General features: G+C 40.1%; 2 protein-coding genes across 2 annotated transcripts; one reads left to right on the forward strand and one right to left on the reverse strand.

The window, feature by feature from the left end:
• Nucleotides 1–1,536: 1,536 nt before the first annotated feature.
• Nucleotides 1,537–5,882, reverse strand: LOC119726650 (NADH dehydrogenase [ubiquinone] 1 alpha subcomplex subunit 12-like). Its single transcript, XM_038198411.1, has 4 exons — nt 5,773–5,882; nt 4,352–4,437; nt 2,883–2,955; nt 1,537–2,034 (listed from the first exon to the last, which is right to left on the reverse strand). The coding sequence occupies exons 1-4, from the start codon at nt 5,862–5,864 to the stop codon at nt 1,860–1,862; spliced, it is 426 nt and encodes a 141-aa protein (XP_038054339.1). The 5' UTR covers nt 5,865–5,882; the 3' UTR covers nt 1,537–1,859.
• Nucleotides 5,883–6,107: 225 nt separating this feature from the next.
• Nucleotides 6,108–17,794, forward strand: LOC119726653 (HAUS augmin-like complex subunit 7). Its single transcript, XM_038198416.1, has 10 exons — nt 6,108–6,207; nt 9,413–9,519; nt 10,129–10,205; nt 10,880–10,941; nt 11,635–11,753; nt 12,645–12,815; nt 13,367–13,466; nt 14,607–14,816; nt 15,706–15,808; nt 16,893–17,794. Exons 1-10 carry the CDS (start codon nt 6,154–6,156, stop codon nt 17,015–17,017), a joined length of 1,128 nt encoding a protein of 375 aa, XP_038054344.1. The 5' UTR covers nt 6,108–6,153; the 3' UTR covers nt 17,018–17,794.
• Nucleotides 17,795–18,689: the final 895 nt, after the last annotated feature.

Consider the following 18,689-nt stretch of genomic DNA (forward strand, 5'->3'; position numbering starts at 1 on the left):
CTCAGGTGCATCAGTAAGTTGCTCCAGCAGTTTGTATTAAACATCAGATGAAAGTATGTTGTACGAAGTTACCAAGCGTGTGACTGTTTGAACTGACTGCTGTGATTCTTTTCACATTCAACACACACATAGGTATTAAATCTACCCTTGAAAAAGGTTATCAAAGAATTGGGAAAAGCTCTAGAGCAAACTCAATCAAGATATACAGTTAAGTAGCACGACACTGGCCATGTCCGAACTACTGATAAGGCCAAAAAAAGAAAGAAGTCGGTCTCTGGTCAGCGCGCGCGTCAATTTTAATCATGCACGTCAATCTTTTTTTTTTTCAAAATGTTCCGCGGTAGCTCCAACAGCGCCCTCTATTGTCGCACCTCCTCAATTTTTTTTACCAAAGAGCACCAAGGAATGGGAAATTGCACCAAGGCAAATGATCGAGAGCACCAAGGCAAATTATGGAGGACACCAATGTTCATGAGGACACCAAAAAAGCAAAATAGTACCACACCTTGTCTGTACAATCCAAGCTTGAAGAAAAAAAAAAAAGCCAAAAAAAGAAAAAAAGCCGCGTCCCCGCGTCAATTCCGTAACTTTGGTCTGACCAGAGACCGAATATTTTTTTTTGGCCTAATGCCAGCAATTACACAAGCGCCTATGAAAGTAGATGAAGGTACTTCCAATAGACGGGTGCTACTTCCGGCCACAGATGCTAGTCAAAAATAGTGAAACATGTCTGGCTGATTATGGGCTCCGTGCACAAGTACCCCCTCAATGGTAAGAAGGGGAGAGTTTGGGGAGACAACTAGGAGAGACATTCAAACGCATTGCCGATGACGCCAGGCGATCATACGAAAACGCTATGGCTTTGTGCACATTCATAATAGAATTAGTCTTATGTACTTCACGCTTCACTTGTGCGAACCAGTACACGCATGCGTTGTGTCCCGCCCACTGGGATCTCAAAAGTGGTAAAAAAACGCCCTCTCTCGTTCACGTACGGAGCCCAATAGGAACTAGTCCAAAACGGGTTGGCTCACTGCTGGCTTTCAGAGAGCCAGCACTGTGATGATATTGGACCATGTACATGTAGTTAGACTAGGGATATCAGTCCTTCTGATTTGAAAATCACAGGTGTGTGGAAAAACGCACACCCGGATTTTTCTAGGAGTGTGATTTTTCTAGGCGTGTGATTTTTCTAGGCAGGTGATTTTTCTAGGCGTGTGATTTTTCTAGGCATGTGATTTTTCTAGGTGTGTGAGTTTGTGGTCCAAGCTGGGACTGAACAATCTGGTATTTTTTTCATAATATTCATCTTGGTTTACAATAAAGCCGTTTTCTCTTCACCGACATACTTTATTTTCACAAATTACAAAGTATAATTATGCCGTAAATGTATGCCGAGGTGTGCGGTGCTGAGGGATTCAGGCGTGTGATTATTCGCACTTCTCAGGAAGCATTTAGGCGTGTGATGGCGTGGGGGTGTGATCGCACACCTCGAAACAGAAGGACTGATCGGATCTTTTAAGCGTCAGTTTTTAGTCATTCAGCCACAAGATAAAGTCATGAATCAACCACTAGCAGTGTTTTAGTCGAGTCCATCACAAGTCCCTGCAAGTCCATCACATCGTACATACGAACATGTACAACGTAAGTCCTTCAGCCTCAAGTCAAGTCACTAGCTATTCGAAAGCATTCCTTTGTCATTGTTCATCCAGTTACTTGTGACTGGACTTTATATGAAAGGACTTGTGACTGGACTTGTGATGGACTCGACTTCAACACTGGCCACTACCGGTAGTTGATCAAATTTGCTCTTAATGAAACAGATGCTGAAAAAAAACCTAAACCAAGAAAAACCCACGTCACTTGGTCTTGACTGGAGGTACCCATTCGTGGATCTTCTTTGGCGTGGTGGTGCTGGGCACGTAGCATGAGCTGGTTCCTGATTGGTTGTAGGTGTGCTCTGCCAGAAATTTACGGGGCGTTGGAGGGACCTTGGTGGGCGGGTCATCTGTCATCTGCTGAAGCCAGCGGTGCCTGCCAGAAAAAAAAATTATGGAAGCCCCCTTTTGACTTTTTGCTGTCGGAATCATTTTTGAAAATTTTAAAGAATGCCTCACAAACAAGGAAACTCTAAACAAAACATTTTTTTGGAAGGTGGGGGGCCTTAATGTTTATTTTTTTGAAAGGAAACAAGATTTGAGGACCTTAGACAATATTAGCACCCTTGATTTGATTTGATTTGATTTATTTCCAAACATCACAAATTTACTTCATTATATCTTTAACAATGACAATTTTAGCGGGATATATAAAATCAGATGATGTATGAAAAGGTTGGTAAAAAGCTGAAATGTTTTGAAAAATTGTTCTCAATTAAAAAAAAAATAGAGAGAAAATCTATCACTTTGATAAAGAAAAAACAGTAAATGAAAACCAACTTTGCGATTGACATGAACAGTACTTCATGAACACATTTGACATATCCCAGCGGGATATCACACAACGCATCTCACATTAACCAATTTTATCTCACATTTAGTCAATATTCAGAAGGATATTTTGCACCCTTTAAAACCCTGTGGTCAGTTTCAGGTGAAGGGATATGATGTGTTAAAGTAACTGAGTCGCTCAGAGAGCACTTGAAGGGTGCTTAAAACTCTAAACCTGCTCAATCCAACAGGATCCAACTATTTTACATATCCGTTGGGTCCTGTTGGAGAGAGCAGTAGACCCCTTGTATATAATCCTGTTGAAATCTGTTGGATTCAGCAGGCAACTGAAAACATTCAGAGTTTTAATCATAGTTTTAATTACTGGACTTGGTGTATTGGTCCTACACTGTACTTCAAACCCTGTGTGTGTAATTTTAGTCACTGGCTTACCATTCTGGTGGTACCATGCTGGCATCTAAGTTCCAATACTTGTCCTTTCGGTATTCCACCCAGCGATTACGTCCTGTGAATGTGATGGGTGGAAAGCAACCAGATCATTATGACACAATAACCATGGTAACGATGTCAACAAGAGAGTTGCTGTGTCTTTACAAATCAATCACCAGTTAACCAGTCTCAAGTCACGTCACTTCTTTTTCTTCATTCATTCATTTTCATGCTGACTTGATGAGTTGAGCCCAACTGTCCCTGTCGAGCATAGTGTTGGAAAGAGATGGACCACTCAAACCAGTTTCTAGCTCGATGGATGTTTTCAGGGTCATGTTGGGACGACCTTTTCGTCGAGGGGCTTCAGGATTCCAGAGGAGAACTTGACTAGCTGGCAAGTTCTCCTCTGGAATCCTGAAGCCCGTCATGTCACAAGCTACTAAAATGAACTGTGACAAAGACAGTCCTGTGTCACTGTTTGACATGTTTGTATGCGGGGATCAGGTTGGCGTAGCGGCACTTTCCTCGCCTTCAAACCGCTGTGACACGGGTTCGAGTCCCTACTTGGCCAATATGTGGATTGGGTTTTCAGTCTCTACCTGATTCCGTGGGTTTTCCCCTGGAATATCATTCTGGGGTTTTCCTCCCACCACTAAATCTGTAATGTCCTTCCACATCATCTATCAAGGGGCCCCACCGGAAATAAGTCGAAAGACTTTCCTGGGCTGTCACGGCCACTTGACGAATAATCAGAAACAAATTACAATCAAACCTGACTTGTGATTTGATGTTGTGACTGACTCGTGATGGACAGTGGTTTACAACAAAGCAAAATGTTCACAGAGTATAACTAGCCCTGCTAGGCCTGCTGTACATCATTCTGCATTTAGTACCCAAGTTTGCAAGGAAACGCCACACGCTGCATTTAAAAAAAATAAAAATAGTTTTAAAAAGGATATCTTCTGTTTCATGCCCCACCCAACAAAATTTCTGAGGAAAGCAAATTCTTCGTAAGAAGGAATTTGCGTCGGGGTGATGTAAATTCAATATTGAGTATTGCCCTTCACTGGCCTATTTTATAAACACTGTATACTTAGTGTTGTCCCGAGTGATTGTGGAAAAAAAATTTACAAACTACTCAGATGGGACTCGAACCTATGACCTCCTGCTTACCAGTGAAGACATCTTACCACTCGACCACTGAGTTTGCCAGTGCCGGCTGCTTCAAATCTGATATAGCAGTGGGTACTGACTCTTCATAAGATGGAATTTGAGTTGGAAATATGTAAATTCCATAACGGGTTTTGAGTAGACCCAGTAACTGTGGCGCTAGAACTCCTTTTTTAAATTTTTGTCTTTGGTCGCTAGTATGACCGACCGAACAAAAAAAAAGGGAAAAAAGAAGAAGAGTTTTAGCACCCCAGTTACTTGGTCTAGGTTATGTGTAAATGTGATAATGCAATTAGACCTACCTTGAAAATATTTATCATTCTCGAAATATTTATTCCCAAATTTGTCAGAGCCGACAAGAACTCCCATCTTAAGTGGATCATCTCCTCTGAAATGAAAAAAAAAATAAAATAAATAAATTTAGACTTTTTTAATACCATAATGCAACATTATTGAAATACTGCCAATAAACTCCAGTGAAATGAAACAAGGAATGATATTGAGAACTTCTCGGCTTTCGAAAAGTAAGATTGGTTAAATCCCAGCCCCAAGAAATATATGGTGCGAACCATCCTAACACTGCAATGCTTTATCCAAATATGTTCACTTTGACCTCAACTGACTGAAATCTCATGCAATCCATGAAATGCTTGCTGATACTGTGGTGAATCAAACATCATTCGCTGAACTCATTCTTATGAAAATAAATAAGATCAGATTCAATTTAATTCTATCCAATCTCGGGAAATTCCATATTAACATTTAAGAATTTCTGTAAAACTGATAAATTCTGATAAACCATCATTATCTTTACTTACGTACCCAACTAAAAGGGTGTCAGCAAATTATTTTCAATTTTTTTTTGGGGGGGGGGGACATTTTCAAAGGGTTCATTTGCACTTTGAAATAAAATCGGAAAATCACGCCGAAATATTTTTTCTGCTAACTTTGTAAACAGGGCCCAATTTCACGGCGCTGCTAAGCACACAATTTTCTGCTAACAGAGCCTTCGTCTATTTCATGGAGACCGTAAGCATAAGCACAGCAAAAGGCACGCTTACTTCCGAGAAAAAATTGCTTAACTTAGTGACGTATCAATAGAAATCTCCATGCGTGCGTGACCGTTAGCACGTCCACGCCGTGAAATAGTGCTTAAGGTTAGCAAATTTTTCTGCTATATGCTAAACACAACTTTTCTGCTAACTGTTAAGCAGCGCCGTGAAATTGGGCCCAGGAAGATAAACTCGTGATTTATGAATGGAATTGTTTAGAACTTGTTAAAACTGTGGCTTAAGCTATACTAGGCACTACAGGCGAAAAATCAAAGTGCGCCACGTTGGGGGCCGAGCCACGTGTCGTTAGGCCTTAGGGTACAATTTTAGGCCCAAGAAAAATAAAAGAAAGCAAACATTTCAAATTTTGTAAGAAAATGAACAAAAATATTATTATTCATAATACAAAACTACAAAAAAAAGACAGCCCTAATCAACTGCTAAATTGTATAATAGTTAATTACACTTTGACTTATTGATTGTAAAACATCATTCCAAATTCCAAATTTACAAAGTTATGGTCTATAGCGCCCTCTATAGTTGGCCTGCATTCACGTTAGCAGGTTAGTTAAACTTTGCAAGTTTGCAGGCCAAAACTACTACAATTCCATTAAAAATGTACCAGAATCTTTCACTAGGATGTTGCATTATTCCAATAATTTCTTTATTACCGTAACAATTTCCAGAAACTGGCCATTAGGCCTCCATTTTCGCGATAAGTTTGAAAAGCACGGCCAACCATCGATCGATAGCTGAACGCCATCTTGATTTTGTCCCAGATCAAAAAGAATTGGAGGTCAAAGGGCAAACTAAAGGTATAAACCGCAAAAGACGCAAACAAGGATCCTCATTGTAAACCTTAATAAATTGATAATAATAGTGACAGTTTCTCTCAAGTTTTAAAACAGTAGATTTTTTAAACACAGTATTAGTACTTTAATGCTATTTTTATTTGTTTTGGGCAAGGATTTAATGACTTTGATGGTGAAAATTGTGGTGCATTTGTTAGTAGATTATTTTGTCTGTTTTTATTTCCATACCTGTTCAAGAACATGGCGGGGAGTTCAAAAGAAGTTCTCGCTCGCTCATTCAAGAAAAGATTGCAGGTAACTTAACTTGCAAGTTATATCCGTTTTTCAGCGTGCAAGGAAAATGAGTTGGCATCCGGGTATTTGGTAGTTGAATGTGGAGACTTGTACTGGTTTTCATTTTGTCCAAGTAGACCCACTTGTCAGGTACTTGAACATGTTCATGATGTTGTTGAACTGCACTTTTCAGTTTCATTTTGACTTTTGTACTTTTTTGGCATGATTTGAATTTTGATATTGTTAAAGGCAGTGGATTATTGGATATTTTGCCGGAGACGGCAAACCTTTAGTAAACGTTAGTTTGCCGGTTATGCACTGAACATGCGCAGTTACTGTTTTTTCGTACTCATTTTCCGGTGACAAATTTTAGTCTGGCTCCATGCCAATATTATCGTTGTAACCTCGTATTCACAAGATGGGATTCAGACTATTTTATAATTTCGGACTTTATTTCCCTTTAAAAAAAAATCCTCCAGAGCCACAAATCTGAAAAAGAAAATGTAATAGGCCCCTACTCTGCAATAAAATGTTGGAGACATGTTAAAATAATAAAAGAAGAATATTCTTATTTATTTGGGGTTGAGAAAAAAAACCTTAAAAATGTGGTGTGGTCGGAATCGAACGCGAGACATCCCGCTTACTAGAGCCTTTGCTTAACCATTACACCAAACGTGCTACTCAACTTTTGGTGGGAATTTAATACATCTTATAATTCAGCCCTATTTTAAAGAGTACAGCGCCCTCTGTTGCTATGGATTGCCGCCGGCAAACCTTTAGTAATCGTTAGTTTGCCGTCATTACCTCCGGCAAAATATCCACTATCTTAAAAACAAACAAACATGATGATAAAGAAACAAACACCCCAACATGACATGAGAAGGTAGTCCAGTAAATTGGCCACATTTATGGGGCTACTATTAAATTAGTCCGAAAATTTGGGACTCTCAATACTGTGTATGAGAGTCCCAAAACTTAAGGTATCCATATCGTGCAAAAGTTTGTGCTGCATAATAAAACCAGTGTGAATCAAATTTGCAAGGTTCTTACTCACTACAGTTTCTTCAATAATCCCCAAAACTTTTGCCTCGCAAAGTTGCTGTTGTGAGCATTGCATCACCAAAAATTCAGCTTTTAAATCTAAGTTTACAGAGAGTTATCGAAATCCAAACGTGAGACATCATGTCGATGTGTACTGCAATGCATTGTGCAAAAAGACTCCTCAGCTATAACATTTTCATCGTGTAGATAAAACAGCGCCCTCTTGTTGATCTGAGTAAATGCAAATTGTTTCATTTTTTAACAGAGGGCGCTATGTTCATTGGGCCATCGATTAAAAAACAAGTAAGCTGCAAGGCTTTACCTACACCTACCCAGAATACATTGGGACTCACACACACATTTCCAGAGCATGGAGATTGACGTGGATGGTTTTTGAACTGCCAAAAACTTACCTTAAAATTGGATTTAAGGTCTCAAATTTCGCATGTGACATGCTTGCAACTATATCATTTTGATGTATGTGTTGTGTGGGCATTAATTAGCCTGATGGTGAGTAAAAAAACGTCAGTAGTAATTTTGCACGTTTTTATGCACTCACGGTCCCAGTCTGCTATTAAATATGACCTGAAAAGTACCAAAAGTTGTAAATCTGATGAAGAAACACTATTTTCAGGAGTGAAAAAAATCTTTTAAATATTCTAACTTTTTGTGCCATGGCCCGTAGACTTTGTGCAGGAGGTCTGAGTTGGTGGCCTAGTATGGAATTCTTTCCAAAGTGGAAAAACACAGGCGAGGCCTACTTTATTTTTATTTGGAAAATTGGGACAACTTTTTTTACGAATGACTTTTATTTGATTTTGATATTGTATGGTGCCATTTCCAGAGGAAAATATTAGACTAAGATTTCTAAATCTTTCCTTTCATTAATTTACATGGAAACTAAAAATCCAGGATTCGGGCGTAATTTGATGAGTTGGGTTAATTTATTTTAAACCTGGTAAGTAGGCTTTTAAGCTGGAAACAAAGTCGCAGAACAGTCTAAGAATAATGCACTGGAAACAAAGGGAGCAAATTTTCCACCGATAACAGTGGGCCTAGGAAAATCAAATAAAAGGTACTCCAGTATATCTGGGCCCAATTTCATAGAGCTGCTTAAGCACAAAATTTGCTTAAGCACGAAAAAACATTGCTTAGTAAAATCACGTAACCCGCCAAAACTCCATGGGATGTACATTGCTTGTGACTGGTATTTAGCTGTTGTTTGCTTAGCATAACAATCGAGTGGAGTTTTGGCCGGTAACCTGATTATATTAAGCAAGATTTTTTTGTGCTTAAGCAAATTTTGTGCTTAAGCAGCTCTTTGAAATTGGCCCCCTGGGCATTATGGGGCTACAAAAGGGGTCAGATACTGTGAGAAAAACACCTGTAAAGCACGTTCCCCATGTTTGTCAAACAAAGATTCGCCAGAATTTTATGATAAAGCATTACCTCAATCACATATCTCAAATCACAACTTCATCTCAAGTAATCCAGTTTCAAGTCAAGTGATAGGCTATTCAAATGAACTGTGACAACATTCCTTTTTCAATGTCCGTCCCCTGTTACTTGCGACCTATAACTTTTGATCATACTTGTGATTTAGCTTATGATTTACTTAAAGGGAATACATGTATACAACATTTGCAAACATCGAAAAATAAAACTGCCAAATTTTTACGAAATACCTTACTAGGATGTTGAAAAATGACAGTTTAAAGCATCCTGTAAAATTATGGCACCTGGTGTGAAGTCATTTTCAAGAAAATGGTATTTTTGTAAAAAATTCCAACAGTGGTCGGCCGACCACCGTTGGAAAAACCTAACTATTTGTCAACTACTGCTCCAAATTTACCTTTTTTTCAGTCGAAATTTTGTTTGCTATTGGTTACATGTTCATGAATGGGTGCAGGCCAGCTATACTAGTTCCCTTACCTTACAAATTTCCGGCATCTGTAAATTGATCCATTTTATATTTAGTGGAGTCAGGGAACCAGACTACTTGAACATTTTTGTTTTTCTTGGTTTTTCCAGCATTTTCGAACACAAAACTTCAAACATGTCAGTGTAACAATATTTGATCTATGATACTAACCCCTCAAATAGTTCATTTCTGAAAATTACAGCAAAAGCCAATGATGTATATTCCCTTTAATCATGCTGCTGTACTATTTATTTTTTTGGCCAGGATCTTGACTGTCCCTACGTGGATGGCGTTGATGAGTCTTGGATATCAGAATTGCTCTTCCATCCCGGTGAGGCAAGGATCAGGCTGCTACAATGGCTGTTTTCTCGGTAAGATGAGCCCAAGTCCAAAAATTTGGGACTCTCAGTGCTGCAATCAAGAGTCTCAAAACTTACCCCAACCTTCTTGGATATTTGGCTAGAAACCCTGCTTAAGGCAACACCATGCAACTGTTGTCAAAAGTGTAGTGTAGCAAGATCCATCGGGTCACAAATCTCAAGGCCAAACTGCCTCAGAGTCTGTGGTCACCAACTGTAGCAGGATACAACTGTTGCATTGTTCAATGGGACTACTAGCTCTCATTGTCTCAGAATTGGCTGTTTATGGTCTGACTTTGATGGCTCAATGCAGCAAGATCACATAGGCTTTTTAAGAAAAAGAAAAAAATCTATTTTAAATGTTTTTTTTTACCTAAGTCTTGGCTGGTGAAATACCAAGGACCTCTTCTTAAACTTATGGGAATTTTGGAGTTTCCGTTGCAGAGTGAATACAGCTAGGCTAATGTTGTTTTGCATTTTCTGCACTGGGAGTCTCAGTGAGTCTGGACAAGTCCAAGAGGCAGGGGGAGGGTGTTAAAACCCCTTATACTATTACACTATATCACACTCATATAAACCCAAACTCCTTGCAAAACAATAATTGGATTTTTTTTTCTGTAGGTTTGATGGCAAGCTGGCTGAGATGTTGGAAAACCAGTATGTGCTGAGTGAGACACAGATGGACTCCAGGCTACAGTGTGAGGAGCAGTCATTTTTATTATTCTCAACAGATCACCCCGACGCAAAATTCCATCTTATGAATAGTGTAATTGGGGTACCCGCTGCTAATTGTACATCAGATTTGAACCGGCCAACCGATCTCGCAAGCTTGGTGGTTTGAGCGGTAAGACGTCTGCACTAGAAAGCAGGAGGTCGTAGGTTCGAGTCCCACCCGAGTGATTTTTTTTTCTAACTTTCACTCGGGAGGTAACACACTGAGTAAACAGTGTACATCGGTGAAGGACAAAACCTAATATTGCTCTCGGATTACATGTAGAACTAAAACTAAAAAAAAAAATTGGGACATAAAAAGAAACATCTCTTTTCCACCATCCGAAGCCATTCTCGGCCATGTGGGAGATTGCACTATTCAAAAGAGAAAGTGATTCTACAACTCCAAGTGCAAGTGCCCATCCTATCTGCTCACAGCATGGCAGTGCGCATTCGACTGAATTGCAGTACAAAAATCAGAAATAGTTCAGAAAATTCTAAAGAAAATTGTTAAAAAAAAGGTTCTGCTGACTGGAATTTGAAAGTTGTCAGTCACAATGTGCAAAAAGGATTGTCGATATATTTTTGTCATCCAATAATTTTAAAGAATTTTTAAAATTTTGAGCGGAGGATTTTGAATTGATTTCCTTTCCTTCATCAGGTCTGCTGCAGATAGCATCCGTCATGGGGCTGTGCAAGGCAGATGATATAGACCTTATCAGGGTAAGGACATTGTGCGTAACTTTGAGTTTGTTTTGAACAGATATTTATTACCAAACTTCACCAAATCCATGGAAGCTTGCACTCAGCTCTGAGTGGCCAGGAGCTCAGTGGGACTTCTGACTCCCTGTAACAAAATTATTGATAAATTAGGAACTGCCATCACGACTGGATATTTCAATCCTGCAGCTGACTGGTATGGTAGGCTCTTGGGAACGACGGTTCATATTCTGCCCTTGTCAATGTTGTTAGTTAAACTCTAAAGAATTTTCAGTTAGAGATACACGTAATGTAGCTATAATTGAAGTTTATTCAGTGCTGACTGGTATGGTAGGCTCTTGGGAACGACGGTTCATATTCTGCCCTTGTCCATTTTGTTAGTTAAACTCTAAAGAATTTTCAGTTAGAGATACATGTAATATAGCTATAATTGAAGTTTATTCAGTGCTGACTGGTATGGTAGGCTCTTGGGAATGACGGTTCATATTCTGCCCTTGTCCATTTTGTTAGTTAAACTCTAAAGAATTTTCAGTTAGAGATACACGTAATATAGCTATAATTGAAGTTTATTCATAATTGAGGAGAACGTCTTGATCTTGAAAACGTTCTTTTCAGAACCATGCATACTCACAAAAGAGATTTATTCACATGGTGCTACCACAAACTTATCTTGTCTCAACATTTATATAATAACAGGGTGCAGCTTCCTCTAGCAAGCAGAGTGCATTCTGGGATCAGCTGTTGGATATCCTCTGCATAGCCGACGCTGCAGACAACCCACAAAAGAGAGGCTTGGCCAGTCCAGGCATCGTCAGGTACTAAGACAGGGCGGGGCGGGGGAGGCTTTTTTTATAACGGTGGCAAAAGTTTAAATGATTGACTTTGCATGGGACACACTATTTTACTGAGTGGCCCAGTGCACCTTTTATTTTCAACAAGGGGGATCTCTCAATTTTCCAATCTGTGTGATGGAGTGCTAATTTTCCAGTCAACAGCGGCTCTGAGGGTGTGCTGCCTTCTATGGGTGATTTTTGAATTGGGTACCTGTTGCCATAGCGGTGTGGTACCAGCAGAACTGGGCCCTACTTTTTCATGATTTTTTTTGGGCAACTTTTCAAAACAGTGGGTCCCCTTTCATTAAAGGTAATGTACAACATTTGCAAACATCAAAACACAAAACTACCAAATTATTATGAAATACCTTACTTAAACAATTGTCTCAAACATGCTGTGAAATCATGGCACCTGGTGTGCTGTCATTTGCAAGAAAAGTAGAATTTTTGTATCAATTTCAAAACTGACTTTTTTCAAATGCTGCCCCCAATTTCCCAAATTTAGTTAGTCTGGTTCCCCTGACAATTCCCTGACTTTGATAAATTGCTCTGTTTCGTCTAAAGTAGGGTCAGGGAACCAGCCTACTAGAACAGCATTTTTTTCTTGGTTTTTCCAGCATCTACGAACACAAAACTCTAAACAGGTCAGTGTAACAATTTTTACTATAAAATGCCAACCCCCAAATCTATCCATTTCTGAAAATTACAGCAAAAGCAAATGTTGTTTATTACCTTCAAGATTGCGTTTACATCTGCAATGGATGTTTTGGGAACTGAGTACCAGGCACTTCAAGTCGGATGTCGGGTAAACAGTTGTCAGCCCTAAGTAGTCCTTGAACTTGTTTTGGTTTTGTCTTTGTATCTGGAATTCAGTGAGAGCATGACCCTGGATGAGCAGTTTGACCACGACTGTCAGTACATCAACACCTTGGCTGCTCAGCGAGATCTCAAAGACACCTTCTCAACCAAGCTCCATCTGCTACCACCGGACCTGCTGCGACTGATAGAAAACAACCTCAAGGAACAGGGCTTGGAGGGACACAGGTAAAAGAAGGCGTGGCAAGGCTTAGTCTTTTCCTTTTACCTTATTACCTTTTGGCTTCATTGGGAGGTTTGAACCCCCCTCCACACCTACCTCAAGAAATATTAAAGGTATAGTCCATCATTTGTAATTTGTGCATTTTATTCGTTTGAAGCAACAACAGTGCTCAATATCTGAAGAAGAATGCTAAACAACCAATCTGATAAAGTTTCAGCTCAGCTTCAGCTGTATATTTCGAGAAAAACAACATTGTAGGATCTCGATTTCAAAAGTTGTTCAATCATGTTTTGAATTGGGCCTGAATCCAGCGTCCGAGACACGTTCTCACTGAGCCGATTGCAGCTACGTGATGTTGCGCATTGAGCAGACGAATTATAGCAACAGTGTGCGTCGTGCCAATGCTTGCGCGTGCTTCGCTGAATAACAAAACGAACTACTAATTTGGATTTCCTACGGTGCTTCTTAAGACGCACCGTTGGAAAGGCCTTCTTTCGTTGATTTCTTCAAAATGACAGCATGCCAGAAAGAATAACTTAAACCAATTTTCTTCTAGGCCGCAGCCACCTGAGAGAAGCAAACTGGACGAGGTGATCAGTAAACTGGACAAGGATCTGGCGGCTTCTGAAGCCCAGCTGGGAGCACTTCAGAAACAGGTACCTGCCCAAATAGGATTTTCAGGCTTCATTTACACACATATCAGACTGATGTTCCGAGTTGCACCAAGTCAAATAGAAGTATGAGCTCCTTGGATTGACAAGAACTTTGTGCATGTATTTCTCACTGACTAGCCCCTGGAGAAGTTGTGAAGGATTGCACTAGTAGTCGCTCCTGTTTCAAGTGCCAAACATTCATGTTCATGATTCGAATGGAATGATTTTGGTTCAGGTTGACTCTGGAACATCAGCCTGATTCGGGTTAAATACTTTTCTGCTATGCGACTAAAAATATTGTAGCTAGACATTGCACTCAAAAAACCTTGTTGCTAGGAAGAACGATGCAACTTAACATGAAAAGCAGTGGCGTATCCTGGCGGATTTTTGTGACAATTTTTTTTTTGTCAGTAAAAATTTAAATAAATGTTTATAGACTTCTTCTGACATCAATCCCTCAAAAGAAAACGCGCTCAACAACCATTACAATTTGCGTGAAAATGTCCATATAATATGTAGTATGCATAATAATGGTCAGTTTTGAAGAGCGCGCCCCCCCCACCGCTTTTTTATTTTACGGAGGCAAGTGTCTGGAGAAAAAACATGTCAAACACGTCTACATTTCGGCGCGGATGTGCGGTTGACCCCCCCCCCCGGACATACGTGACTTTGTCGCACGTCTTTCCAAGTATGTACAATTAAATGAGCATGTTCACATATTTACGTGACTAAGACATGCATCTTATCTCTCATTCATTTGTGCGTATTTGTAAAAGCGCACGACAATGTCACATTTGTGTCAATCTGCCTTATAATAAGTCAAAGGCCTGGGCGGGATATTTGAACAGCATGGACAGTAAACGTGAAAAAGTTAGACGCAATTGGTGAATCTTCGAGATTGGTTGATCGCGCTGCGCTATCGTTCGATCATGTTGCCATCGGTTGGTCGCGCCGCCAGCGGTCGACCCCTTTTCTTTCTAATTCACGGCTCTGGAGGATTGTTTTGAAAAAGAGAAGTAAAGTCGGAGATTTGCTACAGGATTCGACCAATCGCGCAAGTGCACCTCTGCGCAATCGAGTGATAGCGTAGATCCACCGATCGCGCCCAACCAAACCTCTATTTTGCACTGTTTCCAACTGTAGTATGACTACCCACGTAGTGACCAGAAGGCCGTCGCTAAAGTGACCCAGACCCTGAAGCTGGTACTGTCAGAGCTGGCTCAGCTGGTGACCAGCTTCTCTTATTGCTTTGAGAGTGAGATGAGGCAGTGGTGTAACAAGACCCCACCGCAGCTGACTGACCTGGGCCCTGCGGTCAAGAGGGTGCACTCCCTGCTGCAACAATTCTCAGTGGTAAGCGGAATAACAATGGCGCTGCTAGAAGGAACATAAGATCATTTGCTATTTGTACATTTGTTTTTCGTCTGAGGCACCAAAATTGCTAAAAAAACTTAAGAATGGTGCATAACAACTAAGCTGTTAAGTTTCAGCTCAGTGGATACTATACAATTTGAGAAAACAGAAAACGTATGTACGCTTTTGGTAACTGGATTCCATTGCTAATGCACGTAAAAAAAACATGTGCCTGCGGACTTACCTTTTAAAACACCCTTCTGTGATTATTTTCATCCAAATGATACCATTTCAGGCGGAGTAATTTCTCAGGGTATTTGGTATGGTACCACCCCTATCTTCACTTTTGAGCAAGGTCCATTTCTGAATTTGAGTTGAATTTTTGTGTGAATATCGATTAGTTTCTTAACTGGGCTTCCAAATGCATATTTTGTTTGTGTGGTATCAAACAGTGACAGTTAAGAATGGATTATTTAATCGCAGGATAGTATTATGAAGGATATCAAAAGTCAATTTGAAAAGTGGCCTCCTATTTGGTGGTACTGCTTATAGTCAGTAGGATACTCTGTAACAGAAAGGAGTTAGCAAACCGTGAAGGCGAATAAGTTTTTTCATAGCTTTTCAAATAAATACCCATAAGTTACATATTAATTGTCAAAACAAACTTCAAAACTAGACAATTAAAGTGACAAACTTTAATAGGCAAGTAGAATGTTTTTGTTTGTATTTTTTTTGTCACGACCAGACTCTCGATATGATATCATCACTATAATTTACAAATTTATGGCACGCTGCTTTTGTAATGTTGTCTGCATGTCTACACCAGCACAGTGGTACCTTTCTGAGTAATCTCAAAGAATTAAAATAAAATGTTTATTTTTCTCATCAGCTCCTTGATGGCTTGAAAGGCATCCAGACATCCTACATTGGTGTCTGCAGCAGTGGGCAACACAGCAAGAATGCAACGGAGACCAAAAGAGTGGATAAGCTGGGTAAGTACCATCCATGTCTGTTCAAAGAAAGTGCAGAGATGCTTTGGAACACACACGAGATGACGATTATGGAAGCGCCGCCTTCTGTTTGACAATAGAATTGTGAATTGTGAAATAGTCAAGTTTGAAATTCATTTGTGTTTGTTGCATGAAGGGCTTTAGTCTGAGTATCACCCTTTCTCCACGCAGCCTATCTCTGGTAGAACGTCTGATATATCTAAGCATGCGTGACGTCATTTCATTCTGAAATAGGGACTAAGATTGTAATTGGTCAATTTTGATGCCGCGTTTTTGTTATACAACCTGTACAAAAATGCTACTCATCGTGGGCGTGATGTTTCTCGAGGTCATACGCAGTCTAGTTGCATAATTAATCGCCGAATCTGTTCAGGTATCATAGCCTATGGACGGCTTTGCTAGGGCCAGGGTCTATGACATAGACTATACAAGGGCTTATGTAAGGGCCTCAATTTCAAGTAAAAATCTACAAGACTACAGGCTCAAGAACTTATTGTCTGCACTAGTGATCCATAGGTGTGAGTTCCACAAAGGGTTGTCAATGTTTCTCACAAGCCCTCAGACAGCTAGACGCTTGCAAAGCGCAAGCGTCTATGATAGCACACAGATTTGGCGAAAACAAGAATGCGTCTTGACCTCCAGATTCTGACTATTCAGCGGGCCTTCTGTTGGGTCTTCAGTAATCCGTTGTTGTATTACAAAATCATGGCAGCCAATCAACCAATGAACAGCTTAGGCCAAATTTGAGCTCAAAATGACGTCACAATTTCTAAAGTCGACTCCGATTGGCTGGCGCGCGGGTTGGCATAAAATTTGCATGCTGGGATATATCAGACATTGGTCTCAGCTGTACAACGGATACTCGGACTTCAGACAGCACTGTGTACATGCATACAGTGCTTATCAATTTATGGTGGTGCAGGGCAGTAACTTGTAAATGTTTCATAAGTCACTTTTGAAGAAAACATTGCCAAGTGTCCCCAACTTGGTATGATACATGACAAGACATTCCTAACTGCTTTTCTTCAGCTTCATACACAACTCTTCTTCGTTGAATTACCTACAGTGTCGGTCAGTCAAGCCGCATTGGAAAGCTTCCAAGAATGCGTCAGCATCATGAACGAATCCCTGCAGAGATGCGGTGAGGAGTGGGATGCCAGCACCACCCTAGGGGCCACATTCCTCAGGTAGCCGTCACACACAGGGCCCCTACCCCCAGAACAAACACCAAGAGAGACCCTGTGGGAAAACTGATGCTCAGTGGTTGTTGTGAAAGCTTCTAGTCAATGCGTGGTTTACAAACCTTTGCATGCAATTCCACAAAGAATGGAATCTGGCACCACGGGGGATGGGGAGCATTTTCGTTCCAAAACGTTGATGTCTCATCTATGAGCTCCGTGCACAAGTACCCCTTCAACGGCCAGAAAAGGAGAGTTGGGGGAGACCTAGACTGGTTCCCGGTCCATCCATTGCGGACTTCGAATGTATCCATAGTTATGGGAGCGGGACAAGTCTGGGAGACCAGAAATTCGAACGCATTTGAGTGCCGACGCCGCCAGATGCTCACTCGCAAAGACGTTATGGCTTAGTTGTGTGCACATTCAGGATAAATAAGTCGTGCGTACTACTTTGAGCGCGAAGCAGTACAGTACCCACGCGCAATGTCCCGTCTACGGGGCTCTCAAAAGTAGTAAAAAAAATGCACCCTCTTTTGTTGGCACACATAGCCCATAGATGCATGTCACTCGAGTAAATTTTACAGTGTTATCACAGAAAACTTACAATGAAATTGAATGACTTTTCCGTGACTTTTCAAGGACAGGGATATTAAGTTCAGATTTCAAGCTTTAAAATGGTATAAAAGAATGGCGGTATGTGTTTCCGCGCCGACACTAGAGCCTCCCCCCAAAAAAGTTGCGAGTATTTTGGGACGCATTGTATAGAGTGGTATGCATAAAGAGGAAGTACAGTTGAGTCTCGTTAATACAAACTCGTTCAGACCTAGCCAAATTGTTTGTTATATCAGAATTTTGTATTAAGAGGAACATCAGTGATCAGTCCCATTCATTGTGCACATAAATGCACAGTCGGGACCAAGGCTTTATGTTTGTGATAACCAGAATTTTGTATTAACAGAGTTTGTACTAAAGAGATTCGACTGTACATGTAAACTGTAATGCAAACTGGACTGCCATAGCCAAAAAATACGCATCATCACGTTGTGCAGGATTCCGTGACATTTCCCCAACTTTTCATGACACATGTACATTGTATAATTTTCCAGGATTTTTCCATGACTGGCAATCCTGATGTTAAATTTTGTAACTGAACATGTATTTTATGAATACCTTTGGAGCTGTAAATTGAAAGTGTGTTGCTTATTTGAATGTACATGAACATTGTTATAAAAAAGAATGAACAATTAATGACATGTGAAACTTGTAAATATATATGCAGAAATGTGTAAATTATACAAAGAAATACATGCACATTGTACAGGAAAAAGTATAGTGTGATTAATATTTTTCACAAACATTTTTTTCTTAACACTTTCTTCTAAATTTTCTAAAAATGGTAACGTGGTGGATTATTTGCCAGCTGCATTTAATGGAGAATCAAGTACTTTGAGAATTGGATTGTGGTTTACCTTGGGGGAAATTCATTGAAAAATTTTGCCATTCATCAAAAAAAGTGGCCTTGTTCAATTGAAATAAATTTGTAAAGCTTTTATATTATAAATGTACGGTGTACAGGTAGTTCAATATGTGACATATGGAGTTGTTTCCGCCCAGCTGGTACCTAATCACACAACGGGTAATCAATACATTGATTAGTTCTGTTTGTCCTTCGACGTCACATCCGA

The sequence above is a fragment of the Patiria miniata genome, unplaced genomic scaffold, assembly GCF_015706575.1.
Source record: "Patiria miniata isolate m_02_andy unplaced genomic scaffold, ASM1570657v1 HiC_scaffold_2, whole genome shotgun sequence".
In the NCBI taxonomy this organism is placed as follows: Eukaryota; Metazoa; Echinodermata; class Asteroidea; order Valvatida; family Asterinidae; genus Patiria; species Patiria miniata.